Genomic DNA, 18423 nt, shown 5'->3' with positions numbered 1-18423 from the left:
AAAAAAAAAAAAGGAGACCAGTGTTGCCAGGGAAAACTAGGGAAGCGTCAGATCATGCGAGGTGTTGAAACATGGTTAAAAGTTTGGATTTTATTTTAAGTGAACTGTGAAGTAATTTGAAGGTTATATCATGATCTAAATGGAGCTGAGATAGGATTATAGAACATGGAAAAACAGCACTCATGATGATCATAGCTGAGCACTTGCATGACTTACCTTGGAGATTGAAGACATTGATATGGGGGACTAGTGTCCTCAGTGAGCAGGTAAAGGCAAGAGCCAGTAAAATTGGGTTATTAATGTAATTACATTTCCAGCCAAAGAATGATAAAGCCTGGAGTAAAACAGAACCTGATATGGAATAACGGACTGGTTCAAAATTCTGAGAGGAGTACGAAAAGGCTATCACTCTGCTTATTTAACTTATACAGAGTACATCATGAAGAATGCTGGACTGGATAAATCACAAGCTGAAATCAAGATTGCCAGGAAAAATATCAACAACCTCAGATATGCAGATGATACCACTCTAATGGCAGAAAGTGAAGAGCCTCTTGATGAGACTGAAAGAGAAGAGTGAAACAGATGACTTAAAACTCTACATTCAAAGCACTAAGATCATAGTATCCAGTCCCATCATGTAATGGCAAATAAAAAGGGAAAAAGTAGACGTAGTCACAGATTTTCTTTTCTTGAGCTCCAAAATCACTTTAGATGGTGACTACAGCCATGAAATTAAAAGATGCTTGCTCCTGGGAAGGAAAGCTATGATAAACCTAGACAGCATATTCAAAAGTAGAGACATCACTTTGTCGACAATAGTCTGTATAGTCAAAGCTATGGTTTTTCCAGTAGTCACGTACAGATGTGAGAGATGGACCACAAAAAAGGCTGAGTGCAGAAGAATTGATGCTTTCAAAGTGTGGTGTGTTGGAGAAGACTCTTGTGAGCCACTTGGACTGCAAGGAAATCAAATCAGTCAATCCTAAAGGAAATCAACACTGAATATTCATTGGACGGACTGATGCTGAAGCTGAGGCTCCAATACGTTCTCCACCTGATGAGAAAAGCTGACTCATTAGAAAAGACCCTGATGCTAGGAAAGATTGAAGGCCAAAGGAGAAAGAGGCAGTAGAGGATGAGATGGTTAGATAGCATCACTGACTCAATGGACATGAAATTGAGCAAACTCTGGGAGATAGTGGAGGACAGAAGAGCATGGCTTGTTGCACTCCATGGGCCTGCAAAGAATCAGACACAACTTAGCAACTCAACAACAGCAAAAGAGAACACAGGGATTTGGGGGAGTCTTTTTGGAAGGAGTTTCCTATAATACTGAGGAGGGGATGTGAAGATGTGGAGCACTAGACTTGGTGAAGAGCATGCAGTTCAGTTCAGTTTATTTGCTCAGTCATGTCCGACTCTCTGTGACCCCATGAATTGCAGCACACCAGGCTTCCCTATCCATCATCAACTCCCCAAGCTTGCTCAAGCTCATGTCCATTGAGTCAGTGATGTCATCCAACTGTCTCATCCTCTGTCATCCCCTTCTTCTCCTGCCTTCAATCTTTCCCAGCATCAGGGTTTTTTGCAATGAGTCAGCTCTTTGCATCAGGTGGCTAGAGTATTGGAGTTTCAGCTTCAGCATCAGTCCTTCCAATGAATATTCAGGACTGATTTCCTTTAGGATTGACTGGTTGGATCTCCTTGCAGTCCAAGGGACTCTCAAGAGTCTTCTCCAACACCACAGTTCTAAAACATCAATTCTTCAGTGCTCAGCTTTCTTTAGAGTCTAACTCTCACATCCATACATGACTACTGGAAAAACCATAGGTCTATGGACCTTTGTCAGTAAAGTAATGTCTCTACTTTTTAATGAGCAGTCTAGGTTGTTCATAGCTTTTCTTCCAAGGAGTAAGCATCTTTTAATTTCATGGCTGCAGGCACCATCTGCAGTGAGTTTGGCCTGTCACTGTTTCCATTACTTCCCCGTCTGTTTTCCATGAAGTGATGGGACTGGTTGCCATGATCTTCATTTTCTGAATGTTGAGTTTTAAGCCAGCTTTTTCACTCTCCTCTTTCACTTTCATCAAGAGGCTCTTTCATTTCTCTTCATTTTCTGCCATAAGGGTGGTGTCATCTGCATATCTGAGGTTGTTGATATTTCTCCCAGAAATCTTGATTCCAGTTTGTGCTTCATCCAGCCTGGCATTTCGCATGATGCACCCTGCATATAAGTTAAATAAGCAAGGTGACAATATACATCCTTGATGTACTCCTTTCCCAATTTGGAACTTGTCTGTTGCTCCATGTTTGTTTCTAACTGTTGCCTCTTGGCCTGTATACAGATTTCTCAGGAGGCAGGTAAGGTGGTCTGGTATTCCCATCTTTTTAAGAATTTTCCACAGTTTGTTGTGATCTACACAGTCAAAGACTTTGGGGAAATCAATAAAGCAGAAGTAGATGTTCTTCTGGAACTCTCTTGCTTTTTTGAGGATCCAACGAATGTTGACAATTTGATTTCTGGTTCCTCTGCCTTTTCTAAATCCAGCTTGAACATCTGGAAGTTCACAGTTCACATACTATTGAAGCCTGGCTTGGAGAATTTTGAGAATTACTTTGCCAGCGTGTGAGATGAGTGCAATTGTGTGGTAGTTTGAACATTTTGTGGCATTGCTTTTCTTTAGGATTGGAATGAAAACTGATCTTTTTCATGAAGAGCATGAAAAATACTGCTGAATTTGAGGAAAAGCATTTTTGAACAACACAATGGCTACCGGCTAGATCAAAGTGGTTTCCTAGACTAATGCTTTTTCCACCACTATTTTCCTGCAAAGATTAATCCTGTCACCATTTCTAGAATGCAGAAATCATGGCAACCTAAAAAATTGGTTTGCCCCCTATTTTTGTGCTACATTTACATATTAATTAGTCATTCAAATTAATGTGTACTGTATACCTAATATGTGCAAGAAGAGGACAGGCAGAACCCAGCACCCATGACCACTCTAATCTCATCTCCTTTGATTCTTCTTATTCCCTCTACGTCAACTATGTTGACATCTGTGCTGTTTCTCCAATAGTCCAGGCTTGTTACTGCTTCAGGGCTTTTGCACAAGCTGAAGTATTCTTTCCTGAGATTTCCATTTGACTTTCTACCTCACTTCCTGTAGGCCTTTCCTTGAAGCTACCTTTCACCATTCCTGGCCATGAAACTCCCTTTTCCCTTCTTCCCTCTGATTCCTCTGTTTTTCCTATCAATACCTGATATCACATGCATTTTATGTTTATCATTTTTATTGCCTCCCCTGCTAGAATTAAGGTCAATGAGGATTAACCTCTGTGAGCCTCTGATCATGGCTATATTCCCAATGCCTAGAGCATATTATAAGAGTTTAGTACGTACCTACTGAATGAATAAATCAATGAGGGCAGGAAGGGAGATGGTGAACAAGTTAAGTAAGCCAAGCACTGGACTGGGTACTTTATATAGGTTATCTCCTGCATGGTGAATATTGTCCTGGTGTTACAGGTAAAGAAATTGAGGGAAAACTTGTCCAAGATGATGCAGTTATAATAAATGGCAGAGCTTATTTTCAAAATTGGGCCTTTCTGGCTTCCTCTACACCATAATGTTGCCTTGTAGAAAGCTCTGTCACAATGACTTGAAGAGGTGACTTCAAGGGTGGGGCTGTTGCTTAGCAGCCAGTCTGAGTTACACTGTCCAAAGTCTTGGTTAAAGTCCACTTATACAATTTGTCACTAATGGAGTCAATACACGAGAGAGCCAGGGTTTTTGAAAGTCCCTATAGGGAAGAGTTATGGTCCAGAGCTTCTCGGAGATTTTCAAAGATCATGCCATCTGTCCTATCCAGGAGCTTGAAGGAAAACAACATTATGCTACACATCACCCAGCCATTCCTTTGGGACTTCGATCATGGTAATCATATTCTTGAACTCTAGCACATATATAAAAATTCATTCCTTCAGTATTGGAGTCTAATTGGAAAGCAATGGGGTAGGAACCTTGATCCCAGTGGGGACGGGGTCAGTGCTCCACTCAACAAGTCATGAACCTTGACTAGGGGTAACACCCATCCAGATAAAAGGGCACCATTAAAAAATTTGCACAAAGGCACCCTTGGAGTTAGATATAGCCCTGGCATGGGGGTGGTAGGTTGAAAATGCATTAATATTTGTTAAATACCAATTTTAGGTTAGTCACTTTCTGTCATATGATCCAGCAAGTCCACTTCTGGGTATACAGTCAAAGAAAACAAAAACACTAATTCGAAAAGACACATGCACCCCAATGTTCGTAGCAGCATTATTTACAATAGCCAAGGTATGGAAGCAATACTACGCAGCCATGAAAAATAACAAAATGTTGCTATTTGCAACAACTTGGATGGAGATGAGGGGGTATTATATTAAGTGAAGTAAGTCAGAGAAAGACAAATACTGTATGACATCACTTAGATGTGGAATCTAAAACATAAAATAAAATAATGAAATAACAAAAAGAATGAGATACAGAGAACAAACCAATGGTTACTAGTGGGGAGAGGGAAGGGGGCGGGGTAAGGCTGGGTAAAATAGGGGTAGGGGATTGGGAGATACAAATTACTATGTATAAAATAAATAAGATACAAATATATGTCATACAGCACAGGGAATACAGTCAACATTTTATAATAACTATAAATGGTAATGGTAATTGATAAAAACTTTGAATCTATGTTGTATACATTAAACCAATATAATATTATAAATCTACGATACCTCAATTAAAAAAGAAATGGAACATTGCTTTCACTCCAAGTGTTCCTCAAGTTCCCTTTTATTTATTCCTTCCACTCTCTTTTACAAAGCTACTCCCATCCCGACTTCTAACATATAGATTGCTGCTGCTAAGTCGCTTCAGTCGTGTCCGACTCTGTGCGACCCCATGGACTGCAGCCTACCAGGCTTCTCCTTCCATGGGATTCTCCAAGCAAGAACACTGGAGTGGGTTGCCGTTTCCTTCTCCATTAGCTTTGCCTATTTTTGAACATAATGTAAATTTGCTCATGCAGTGTGTAAATATTCATGTCTGAATTATTTCATTGAACTCTGTAAGATTAATCTACATTATTAAATGTGCAGGATTTTATTCATTTTCATTCCTGTATAGTGTTCATTTACATGAGTATAGCACAACATATTTTTCCATTCTAATGTTAATGGACATTCAGTTGTTCTAGTTTGGTGAGTATTATTGGTAACGTTTTTTAATGTTCTTATAATGTCTTTGGAACACAACTGTATGCATTTCTGCTGAGAACATACCAAGGAGTAGAAATTATTAGATCATAGAGATGTCTATGTTCAGCTTCAGCAAATACTATCTATTTTTAAAAGTGAATATATCAATTTACACTTATACTAAAAGTGTATTAAAGGTTTTTAGCTATTTCACGTCCTTAGCACTCTTCTCCATCTTTATAATTTTAGCCATCAGGTGGGTATGTTATTGTGGTTTTAATTTGCATTTCCTTTTTGACTGTTGATATTGGGCAGTTTTTAATATGTTTACTAGTCATTTGGATATTCTTTTTGTCTATAGTGTGCATTCAAGCATTTTACCAACTTAAAAAAATTAGGTTGTTTTTCCTTATTGATCTGTAAGTGTTTTATTTCTAGAGATCAGCATTATCCAATGGAAATACAACTCAATGTGTTTCAATTTTCTAACAGTTATATTTAAAAGAGCAAAAAGTAGAATATGAAGTTAACTTAAATATATGTTTATTTAACCAAATATATCTAATTATTATCATTTCAACATGTAACCAATATGACACTTAAATCATAGTTTGTACACTTTGTTTTCATTCTAAGCTTTTAAAATCTAGTGTGCATTTTATACTTACATACATCTCAATTTGGACTAACCACATTTCAAGTGCTCAGTAGTTACCTATGGGTAGTGGATATTTTATTGTACATTACAGATTGGCAACCCACTTTGGTATTCTTGCCTGGAGAATTCCATAGACAGTAACCTGGTGGGCTAGAGTCCATGGGGTCGCAAAGAGTCAGACACAACTAAGCGGCTAACACTTTCACTTGTTTATATTTTCTCTCATATCTTGGCTTCCTTTCTCACCCATAATTATACAGACATGTTTTTAATTATTATTTTGAAAGTTTCAAATCTAAAGAAAAAGCTTCAAAACAGTACCAAGAATTCCCTCAGCCCCATTCACCCAAATTCCTCACTTGTTAAATTTTGCTTCTATTTTTTTCCATATATATACATCTTTTTTTTCTGCAATGATTCCCCATCCCCTCTAAAAACTCTACTGTTATCCCCCCTGAGATCCTCATAAATCATGATCAGAACAGCTCTTTCAATTTGAAAATCAGATTGATACACTATTCTTAAATCCACACACCCTATTCAAATTTGTTGTCCCAACAATGTATCTTTCCGATCTCACCCAGGATCCTATCCAGGATTAAATGTTGTATTACGCTGTGTTCATCAGTATACCTCAATCTGAAGTAATTGCTCAGCTTTTCTATGTCCCTCATATCCTTGGTACACATACATTAACTTTGTTTTTGTTAGTCTTCATATGGAATATGTATTCCATCCTTTTTACTGTTATTTCTTTAGCACTTAAAGATACTATTCCATTGTTTTCTAGTTTTTCTTGTTTCTCTTAAGAATTCATCCTCCAGGCTTATTGTTACTTCTTTAAAAGTAACCTACCTTTTCTATCTAGCCAATCTCAAATTTTTCTATTTTTCATACGTTTCACTATGATATGACCAAATGAAATTTTCTTTGTATTTATCTTGCTGTAGACTATAGCATTTGTTAAATTCTGGTTAAATGTTTTTCGTCAGTTCTGAAATATTCTCAGCCATTATCTCTTCAACTCTAGCATCTGCCACATTCTCTTTCTCTCCATTCCTTGTGGAACTTCAAATACATGTGTGTTAGAACTTTTCACTGTTTTTCCTCTGCCTCTGTATTTTCTGTCCTTGCCTCCTCAAGCTTCGGTCTGTATACATTCTTCTGATTCATTTTTCATTTCATTAATTTTTTTTCAACTTTTATAATCTTCTGTTCCCCATGTATTCAGTTCTTACTTTTGGTGATGGCAGTTATTTCTACAGTTTTTATTTGCTTTTTTCTTACTGTTTCTAAAATTCCTCCATCTTTTCATTTAGTTTCTTAAATACAATTATCACTTTTACCATTTGCTGAATTGATATAATACCATTAAATCCAATATGTTTTAAAATGAGACAAAAATATATTTAAAACATTATATAAATGTTGAATTACTCATCTCCATTCAACAGAGGAGGTGGTTTCCTAGAATTGTAATTCTTATTAATACAATGGCCTCATACATAGTCAGATGAAGAAAGCAGATAACTAACTCATAAGTCCAAAACAGTCTCCATAAGCATCAGGCATCCCTTGATGCTATCATCATAGTTAGAAATGGACATGACAGGACCTGCTGAAGTCTTTAAAAAGTCTTCATCAAAGGTGGCTACAAATAAAATTTTGTCTATTATTTCTGTTCCAAGCAGTCACCTGCAAAGTTTCCTTTACACATGATCATCATTCAAAAAATCCATCATTTAAAGATTCAATGATTCTTGACAATCCTTAGAGCTACCTGAAATTCTGTTTAACTTCTGAATTTTAACATCACACAATTAGTAATACAGGAAATATACATAAAATAGAGTCTATCTTTGTACTATGTCTGGATTGGCTTTAATGAAAAGTCGATAAATTTGCATCAATCTGGATGTATGTGGACACTCTTGTGTGTTATATTAGTAACATAAACATAAAGATTGATGGGGGAAATTGTCTCTTTCCCTAAGTACACTGTAGTCTTTATTGACTTTGTTTTTAGAGTGTAATCTATATTTTTCTTTTAGCCTCTTACCTGAGAAGCCAAGAATCTGCTTCATGATGACAAATTTCCTTGCTTTCTTTTGCTTCCTATGTTCACACTGCAGTCTTCAGCCTTCTTGTAAAACCTGAAGCCAAGCACAGTCAAAGTCCACTCTTGATACTCCAATCTCTGGATTCCTTTTGGGTTTATGTCTACTTAGGTGTTTTGTTTTTTGTTTTGGTACGAGAAGTTGCTTTATATTGAATGCTGAACATTTTGCTTAAAAAATCATACAAATTATTTGGGGCTCAAATAATGCTATTGTACAAGATGATTTACTTTTGTTTTGGGTATGCAGTAAGGGTAGAAATAGATTATCTTAATGGAGCTGGGGACTAGAGTTGATACAAAACTGAACTTCAGAATTTTTTTTTTTTTTTGACAGCTGCTCTATTTATTTACTTTTGTAGCTGAGTTGTATCTTTTTAGACTCCTAACTAAAAGTCCAGGGTGTTTTCCAGTCTCTCCTCTGCCATGGTCAGCCTAACTTTTGCTCCCTGTTTTTAGAGACTGACTGATCAAAGTTCTGCTCAAATTCTCTGCTTCTCAGTGAGATTTGTAACTAGTGAATGTTCAAAAGGAACAAGAGCATCAACTGTTGGGCTCACCACTTTGGGCTGCCCTCTCTCCAGGGTCTTAGCCCTTCAGATTCTTTTTTCTTTGCTATATCTCTGCTATCTTGAAATATGTATGTTTTGTCTGGTATTTCTATCTCTTCTCAGCTGGAGAATTAGTCTGAAGCAAACCAACCTACCAGTGAAGAATATGTTGTCATAATTTCAAAGTACTTTGTGAGACCTGTTTCATGTTACTAATAATGTAAACATTAATTTCCAAAAAAACCTGTGGGTATTAAAAATATTAATATTTCTAAAGACAGTGAAAATAATCAAATTAATACTATGTCTCTTTACATTTTGTTTACCATGATTGTTACTGCAATTATATTTTGAGTAGAAAGGAGACTTGAAGCAAATTGTTCAATAATGTTGAGACCATATCGTTATTCCAGTTAAGTTTTGTTTCTCTTAAGACCTTCTCCTATATTATTGGGCTTTCTGCATTACTTCTTAAAAAAAAAAAACACTGTCTTTTTTGTATGTATGTCAAATATAATTTTTTTTTTCCATAGAGGCCAGGAAAGCATTGGAGTGTTTGTTATACAGGACTTGACACAATTCACTGTACAATTGCACAGTGAGCTACAGGTATCCAGCCTTCCTGGTCCACTGACCAGGAGCATCGCCTCAATAATTTTTAACAAGGAAAAAGCTTCTGTGCTGTCATTTCAGTCATGTCCGACTCTTTGCAACCTCTATGGACTGTAGTCCACCAGGCTCCTCTGTCCATGGGATTCTCTAGGCAAGAATACTGGAGTGGGCTGCCATGCCCTCCTCCAGGGGATCTTTCCAACCCAGGGACTGAACCCATGTGTCTTATGTCTCCTGCATTGGCAGGCGGGGTCTTTACCACTAGTATCACCTGGGAAGCCCAAAAGACTTCTCTAAGTTTCCAAAATATCCTCTAGGACTCAGGATCACTTCTCTTGGAACCCGACATGAGAGCTATAAAATCACGCCTGTAGACAGTTCTAACCCTGAGTATGTGTGGATCCCAAGATCATTCTTAGAAGCCAAAGTCAGAATGTACCAATCACACTATCACACTGTGCTTTCTGTTGCCTGCCACACTTGCCAACTCTGAAAGTTATCCTAAAATCAAGTGAGAACAAGTCAGGGTTAATATCTAGGACAAAGGTGAAGAAGTCATCATACACCCTGATATTTCTTCTTAGGTTAGGGTGGGAGTACTCCTAAGCTGGCTAGATACTGTTGCACTAATAAAAATCTCTCCTATTGTGAACTACCAAGCACTAGGCAATGACTCTCTTTAATGCTGTTATCTTAACCCTCTCAACAACCCTATAAAAAGGAATTACTGTTCCTAATTTAGAGATAGGGCTTCCCTTGTGGCTCAGATGGTAAAGCGTCTGAGGAACCTGGGACTTAAACATTAAGTAACTGCCTCCAAATTTAAGCACTTCTTTTATTCCATTGTACTCTTACTGTTCTACTTAAGGATTCCAGAACTTTTATAGACTTGAGCCCCTCTTAAGGGTATAAGGGGTAACCTGATGGGAATGCCTTGAAGAAAAGGAAAAATGGGTCTAAAACAGGCTTAATACGGAACTATCCAGGCTCCATTAGGTTCCCAACTCCCCTCTTCTGGCACTGCCCAGGAAGCCCACCTCCATAGATCATCACTGCAGAGGCTGTGTTTTCTATATTCCTGGTCCTGGCAGCCTGGATTTCAGGGCATCCTGCACGTGGAGGAGTCCATCCTTCCTCAGTAGTGCATTTCCAGTGGCCCAGCTTTCAAAGCTCTTCAGCCTACAACTTGGATCTAGCAAACCCCCTACCTCCTGCCCAGCTTCAGAGTTCTCACTCCCCTGGGTTCCTGGCCTGGGAGGCACAGTTCCTGCCCCAAAGCGGGCTCCGCAGGAATCCCCACTGCTGAGTAGGCTAGCTCAGAGCCACTCCTCTCTGGGAGCTCCACGGCTGGGGCTGCTGGGCCCGCCTCTGTTTCTTGGGCAACGCAGTACACAAACCCGGGGCCTGGTGGAGCTCCTGAGATGTGCTTCGTTAAAGCAGGTGAGGAGGGTTGTAGTAGGGGAGTCTACAGTAGAGGCAGGAGGAAGAGTAGGAAGGCTGGGAACGAAGGGCAAAAGGAGGGGAAAATGCAGTTCATCCCCTTACACAGATTTGAGCTACCCTTTACATGGATTTTTCTTAAGGGTCTGCCCCTAAGAGCTCTGTCCCGTGGCCCACCCCCAACTAGCCCTGAAGCTCTCACTTAGACCAAGGGGCCTTTCCTCATGTGAAGTTTCTCTTCTTTCTCTATTTGCAGAGCCGCTGCTTAACTATTCCTTTGGAACACGTCAGAATAGGAAGATCTTTCCTCACATCCATCCCCAAAGCTTGTTGGGAAACAAATTTCCCCCTATTAGAGGAGCCCCCAACAGAGGGCCTGGATGTTATATAGCAGAAGACGTGAGTATTCACCTTCCCTTAGATGGGTGTCAGTTCCCAGACCATTATATAAGGAAACCCAAGTTTTCCCGAAGAAAAGCCCTATGGGATTTGTGACCATCAGGGTCCCAACATGAAAAAGTGCCCTGGTCCTCTACAGTCAGAAAGTAAAGGGCCACTGTTCCCCTTTGCCATCCCCACCAAATGCAAGCCTGGGCCTCATGCAGTTCCCAGTATTGTTCCTTCACTATTCACAGTCAGAAAGACCAGTGACTCAGTATCTCCTCTTAGTCCAAACGTGGACTGTGGCTGTGCTGATAGGTAGTTTATGAAATTGTATGATCATACTGATAGTTGAATTAGAGCAGATTCAGCTCTGTGGGACCCAGAGAACTGGATTCACTGGAATGTATAGAAATGGCATTCTCTCTACCTATCTAGCCACATTCCTTTGTAGGAATGCAACTGTTTGTGTTATTTATGTAATTCTATGGTCATGATTCAGAAGAATCAAGAAAGAAAGAGCAACTTTGGCAGAGAAGATTCAGGAATACTTTAAGTTCACACTGTTTTAATAACTATAATGTTCTCTATATGTGTTTTTTTCTTTGTTTGTTTTCTACATAACACCTGAAGAAGTATGGCTTGGCATACAACCTCTCTAAGATCCCGACCAGTAAAAAAGGATACACTCTTGGTGCCAGAACAGCTACAAGGTTTAAGCCAGTTAGCAAGGTTAGACATGGCTGAATGTGCTTAGATTTCACTGTTATCCATGTTGCTGAATGTATTTGCATTGGGGAGCATAGCTGGAGGCTACCTAAAGAATATGCCCAAAATTCAAGACAAAAAAGTCTTTTGGGCAAAAGCCACTAAAAAACCTATCTTAAAAGCATGGATGTTAACATGGCAAATGTGTGTGTGAGTGTCCTGGGAGAGTGGAAAATAATTCTAAGAAGAAATAATACCAAAGCAAGGTTTTAGCCCTGCGACACTTGCTTGTAAAATACTAGAAGCTTTATTTATATGCATCATATAATTATATGTAATATATAGTATAATATCTTATCAGTTAAAAAACCAATTCCAACTTCTTCATTCTTTTGTGTAACTGGATTTCAAGTCTTAATTATCTTCTGTTAATCTCTTGTTAGACTTTTTCTTGACACTTAAGCTCAGGGAGAGGGATACTGGCTCCAAAAGAATCTGAGTGGGATGGTGGGATGGTGGGGTAGTAACTGTAATAAGTTACCATGGCTCTCTACCCTCATAGGTTTATTTCTACAGCCTAAGCATTAGGCACCTTTATGTAGTTGAACCATACGCGTATCTTGGTTTTCTACCTACTGTAGGCCATTTCTATAGATTGAGGTAGTTAAACCATAGCTGATACATGAACAGGGAGAGGATACCTTTGTTTTTTCTAATCAAAAGGCTTTACATGTATATATCACCCTCTAACATATTGATCATTTTCTTGGAAACAGGATATGACACCTTACCCAGGCATGTACCAGACAGTCAATGTTCGAGAGCAAACACACAAACCAAATTTTGCTCCATTTAATGCCTTGTTGCCTCGCTTTTGGACATACTCAAAGGACTCTTATTATCCTGGGTATGTGCCCCTTTTGCTGCTGCACTTCAACAAAGAGCAATAGGAAAGGAAATACAAAAAGTGGTTTCATCCCAACCATGCCCTCTAAATAAGAAACCATCTAGCTTTAAAAATTCAACCTCTTGCCTTCTAGATCTCTAGAAATTATAGAATGGTAGAGTATAGTGGTTCATTCAATAAATATTTATAAAAGGCCAAGCAGTTTTGTGGGTTCCAAAGATTTTGCATTAAACCCATCATGCAAGATTCCTGACTTCTTGAAGCTTATATTCTAGAGTCCAGACAGATGAGAAGCAAACAAACAAGAAAATATAAATAGTAATAAAGAGAGTGACTATATAATTTATTAGTCAGCACATGACACTTCTGAGACTTGAAATGGGGTTTTAATAATTATACCAAGACAGTAGCCATTAGCTGGGGCTATCATAGACACACTAGGAAGTAAGGTGACCTGGTGTAATGCTGAATGAAACCAAACAAGATGATGATATGATACAGAGTGGTGGACTAAAATCTATATACTTTGGCAAGGATTGTCAAGATAGCTCTTTTAGGGAAATGACACTTGGTCTGAAATCATTATGACAAGAATGAGCTGGCCCTGTGAAAATCTAGGCCCAGAGTTTCCCAGGCAGAAGGAACTTGTACAAAGGCTGTTGTTGGGAAGGAAATTGGTGTGCAGAAAAAAAGAAAGAAGGCTAGTGTGACTACAGTATCATGGGCAAAGAGGAAGTGAGAATGGGGTGGGGAAGGTGGGGTGGTGGTGGCTATATTACATAGGCCAGTAGACCAAGGGAGGCATCTCTGTGCTTGAGGAAGCTGTTGAGAATGTGTGGAATGGTAGGGCATGGGGTCAAGGTCTTTTTTTTACTGGTGAGAATTTCAAAGATCAGAGAGTGAGTGTAACTTTTTCAAGGTTGTAGTAAGGAATAGAGATATTGAATCTTGATTCCTATGTCCACTCTACATGTTATTTCCACAGCAAAGAGTCTATACCAAAAGAATGTTATGAACAAAGGCTATAATTAAATAATCCCATTGTCAAGGAATTGTACATGGTTCTACTTTACTGACCCCAGGTCGTTGATACTTTAAATTAGCATTTTTCTTTCCTCCTCAATTTTACATCATGAGCAATACTTATGCATCACTGTGTTAACTTTATCATCCACCATTTCTGGGATCTTTTGATCTCTCAGCTAAGGAGACTGAACTTCCAGAAATATTTTAAACTGGGGTTGAGTTTTTACTTTGTCAAGACTAGATACCTTGAACACTGAAACTTAATCAGAAATACTTTAGCAGGCAAAAGAATCCTATGTGAATCAGTTGACTGCCTTTTCCCAAAGGGTTAGGACTCTAGATCAGGGGTGGAAGGTTATATATGATTGCTAACTCATTACACATGACGTTCTGTATTTTTTCTAGCCCTACCACATACAACCTAGAGATAAAGCCACCCAAGAGAGTCAGATGGCCAATGAAATTTGGATCTCCAGACTGGGCTCAGGTTCCATGTCTACAGAAAAGAACCCTGAGAACTGAGGTAATAGGATTGGACTTCTCTGGAGTTCTTTACCTAATACTTCCGTGTGTATCAGTGATTCTTAACCAGAAGTCTGTGAATAAGCTTCAGTTAAGTCCTTGTTCCCCTAAAATTACTTGCACAATTTTGTGTATATACATATGGGAATTTTTTTGGAGAGTTACCCAATTTCACTAGATTTTTAAAGGTGAGTATGATGGAACAGAAGTCACATTTTCTTATTTAGTCTTCAAATAATCTTCTGTGGTTAGTCCAAAATAATTATCCTCTGCGACTGAGGAGGAAACTGAGGCTCAGATGGATTAAGTGGCTTGTTGAAGTTGCTCAAATAGAGCCTAGATCTGATGACTCCTAAGCCACTGCTCTTCCCATCACACCACTTAGTGTTAGATCATCAAGGGCTGTGGATCATTCTGCCAAGAATATGGATTTTAGGAACAGACTGCCTGGGTTCAAATTCTAGTTCCATATTTGCTTGCTGTGTGATTTTGTCTAATAATCTTACTTTTCTAAGCATCAGTGTGCTTAGTGTTAAAATGCATATAATAATAGACTCTATCTGATAAAGTTGTAAAGATTGAGATATTGTAGAAAAGTATTTAGTGCCATACTTGTAGCATAATAAATGCTCAGTCCATATCAGCTATCATAATTCCAGAGGTGCCCTTTATTATCCAGTGGAACCTGGGATTAATTCTCCAAGTATGTATTAAACACCAAATGTATTAACATCATTATGCTAGAGCCTATGGGTAACATTCAAGAATTAAATATATAATTTTTCTTTTCAAGAAGTTCACCAGCTATAATTTTAAAATAATTAATTATTTATTTATTTTTCATTGTGCTAGGTTTTCGTTGCTGCGCATGGGCAGGCTTTCTTCAGTTGCAGCAGGCTGGGGCTACTCTTCCTTGCAGTGCTCAGGCTTCTTAATGCAATGGCTTCTCTTGTTGCACAGCACAAGCTCTAGACACACAGGCTACCGTAGTTGCAGCACATGGGCTCAGTAGTTGTGACTTGCGGGCTCTAGGATGTGGGCTCAGTGGTTGTGGTGCACGCGCTTAGATGCTCATGTCATGTAGAATCTTACTGGACTAGGGATGGAACCCATGTCCCCTGTACTGGCAGGTGGATTCTTACCCACTCTACTACCAGGGAAGTCCTACCAGCTATACTTGACAACTTCCCAAGTAGAAAATAATTCCTAGTATGACATTTCCAGAGTAAGATGACAAAGAGTAGATGCACAGAGCAATGCTGAGAGACTCAGTGAGGCTAGGTTACTATGGGGTTGAGGTTCAGCTAGGCCACAACAGGTATAACATGCATGCCTATTTCACAGAGCCAGGAAGACCAGAGGCAGTGGGTTCTCATTTGAATATTGACCTAGATAATATTCTTTCATTGCAGCTGCCCACAGACAAAGACTTTAGAAAGCATCGGAACCGTCTGGCCTACCTAAGCCTGTACTATGACTGAAAAGCTGCGACTCCCTTCACATGCGCCTCCTGACCACAAATCCTCCAGGACAGAGCAATGCAGAGCCCAGAGGTGCTCTTGTCTTTCTGCATTGCTCTGACCCTCCTGTCTGCCAGCATGGGACACAGGGAGGGGCAAGGGCCTCATAAGTACTACATGATAGTGTAAAGACTAGTTTACAAGGCTCTTTCTCCTTGTGCTGGTTTGTTGTGTATTCATGTAGAAGGGCTAGTTCCTAGTGAATGTTCAGCAGGGTGGCTTCACTTGACTGAAATATTATACTTGTGGGTCCTCGCCCTCTAATTCCCAGCCACAAGTGTTATGTTTTCTACCACTAGCCCGGGGCTTCCCTGGTGGCTCATCAGTGAAGAATCTGCTTGTGATGCAGGAGTTATGGGTTCAGTCCCTGAGTTGGGAGAGCCTCTCCTCTGGAGAAGGAAATGGCAACCCACTCTAGTATTCTTGCCTGGGAAATCCCATGGAAAGTGGAGCCTGGCAGGCTACAGTCCATGGGGTTGCAAGAGTCAGACACGACTTGGCAACTAAACCACCACACCACTAGCCCTGGTGATAGGAGACTATTTATTTTTCTATACATGCCAAGGCTTTGAATGGCTTGCTGGGCCTTGTTTTGGGGCTTTTGGGACGCAGAGGACACTTAAAGGCAGAGTAAATATTTCAGGAGTGCTTCAAAGTGTCCGAGTTTCCCAGCATGGAGTGGGAAGGTCCTGATTTGACTGCCTTTCTCTGTGCTGTGCTGAGTTGAGTCTGACTCTGTGACTCTGTGGACTCTAGCCAGCCAGGCTCCTCTGTTCATGGGATTTTCCAGGAAAGAGTACTGGAGTGGGTTGTTGATTTGATTGCCTTCCTCATGTTCATGTAAAACTCAAAGAACCAATAATCCCCCTTCCCCCTTTCCTATTATATCATCTATTTAGTCTGTCGGTCATCATCATACTGAATTCCAAACGTGCCTCAGGCAGAGTGGCAAGCACTGGGGATGCAGCAGAAATCAGAGTAGACTCATCTACTGGCTCCACGGCCCTGGACTGCAATGTGAAAAGGACTTCCCAGGGAGGCTAGTAGTTTGGATCTGCCCCTGTCTTCCAGTTTGAATCATACCCTAAAGCCTCACAAGTTGCTCTAGGTGTGCCAAGGTCAAAAGTCATGAGAGACACGTTCAAAGTACTCATCTAGACATTGCCTGGTGTGTGTTCATTTGCTCAGTTGCACTCCCACTCTTTGCAGTCTCATGGACTGTAGCCCACTGGGATCCTCTGTCCATGGAATGTTCCAGGCAAGAATACTGGAATGGGTTGCCATTTCCTTCTCCAGGTGACCTTCCCCATCCAGGGATCGAACCTGCATCTCCTATGTTGGCAGGTGGATTCTTTACCACTGAGCCACCTGGGAAGCCCAGACATTGCCTGGAAGACAGGCCTTTTACTTCCAACACAAACCTTAATAACTCAAGTATAGTTTCTTCAGAATGGGCATTAAGTGTAGTCTAGTTTCTTGTATTGGGAAGGTCCTTCTATGCCTACTTAGTCTTCTTATTTATTTAGTTATCTGGCTGTGTTGGGTCCTCGTTGTGGCACAGAGGGTCTTCATTGTGTCATGCAGGAGCTTTCTTTGCGGTGCATGGACGCTCTAATTGTGGCATGTGGGCCCCGTAGTTGCAGCGTGTGGGCTCCAGAGAATGTAGGCTTCAGTAGTTGTGGAACTCGGCCTCTCTAGTTGTGGCTCATGGGCTCCAGAGTATGCAGGCTCAGTGTTGCGGCACACAGGCTTAGTTTCGCACAGCATGTTACTCACAAGATAACATGTGAGGTACTCACATGGATCTTAGTTCCCCTACCAGGGATTGAACCTGTGTGCCCTGTATTGCAAGGTGGATTCTTCATCACCAGACTACCAGGGTAGTCCCCTACTTAGCCTGATGGCAAGACTTCATGTGTCTGGATAACAAAGAGTGAGATGCTGCTAGTGCCTCAGAAAACTATAGCCTGCTGTACCCTTCAAGGCCACCCCATGGTAAGTGTTAGCTGGTGAACGAGGCACTGGAGGGTGAAACCTGCTAAATTATGCTGAGAGGCCTAATTCTTTAGGGGACAGGATCCTCTGAAGAAAATAGTGAGAGTTCACTGGAAATCAACTTAAAATATTAAGATAAGCCTAGATACCTCAATCTAAAAACATTTACTCCATTTAATCTGATGATTTAAAGATTTTTATTATCATGTTAAAAGTATTTTTATGACTTGAAATTAGTCAATATTAACCTTTCTCACCTCTCTCACACACATCCCTTTCTTTTCTCCTTTGGATCCACATAAATGCAACTTTTTTCAGAGTTGGTAATTTAGCATTTGTTATTTTTCTGACACAGGGTCTTGGGCCCCTTCTTTGGAGATGTTGACAAGAGTGAGAGAATTTTTTCACACTGTTGTTTGGTTCACACTCTCAAGGCTTTCGCCAGGGAAGGAAACTCCCCTTTCCAAAACAGTAGTCTGATTTGATAAAAAGTAAAATTTTAACTTCCATAAAAATAGCTTCTATTAAACTTCAGGGTCACTTGAAATGCTGAGCTATATATACAAGTATGTAAGAAAAAATACAGATGATTATAAAAAATAAAACATGCAGTGTCATATTTATTTTACATATGGATTTGGTTCAAGGTGTTTATAGTTTTTTTAGGTTCTAATGGAGTAAAACCTAATCATAATGCTGTTTTAGTAAGGTAGGGCCTCCAAATTGACAGATAGACTGATATA

The 18423-nt window shown here is 39.8% G+C and overlaps 1 protein-coding gene across 2 annotated transcripts; it reads left to right on the top strand.

Moving 5' to 3' along the window:
• Window positions 1-10569: 10569 nt before the first annotated feature.
• Window positions 10570-18308, top strand: CIMAP3 (ciliary microtubule associated protein 3). Of its 2 annotated transcripts, none has more exons than XM_070367512.1 (6): window positions 10570-10621; window positions 10878-11020; window positions 11639-11734; window positions 12487-12617; window positions 14049-14166; window positions 15578-18308. In XM_070367512.1, exons 1-6 carry the CDS (start codon window positions 10603-10605, stop codon window positions 15644-15646), a joined length of 576 nt encoding a protein of 191 aa, XP_070223613.1. In that variant the 5' UTR covers window positions 10570-10602; the 3' UTR covers window positions 15647-18308. The 2 variants fall into 2 exon arrangements, with proteins under 2 accessions (XP_070223613.1, XP_005904988.2); XM_005904926.2 differs by having other exon boundaries at window positions 11636-11734.
• Window positions 18309-18423: the final 115 nt, after the last annotated feature.

This window comes from Bos mutus, chromosome 3 (assembly GCF_027580195.1).
Source record: "Bos mutus isolate GX-2022 chromosome 3, NWIPB_WYAK_1.1, whole genome shotgun sequence".
NCBI classification, from domain to species: domain Eukaryota; kingdom Metazoa; phylum Chordata; class Mammalia; order Artiodactyla; family Bovidae; genus Bos; species Bos mutus.
The sequence above is the reverse complement of the archived record's forward strand: the minus strand, read 5'-3'. Positions and strand labels throughout refer to the sequence as shown.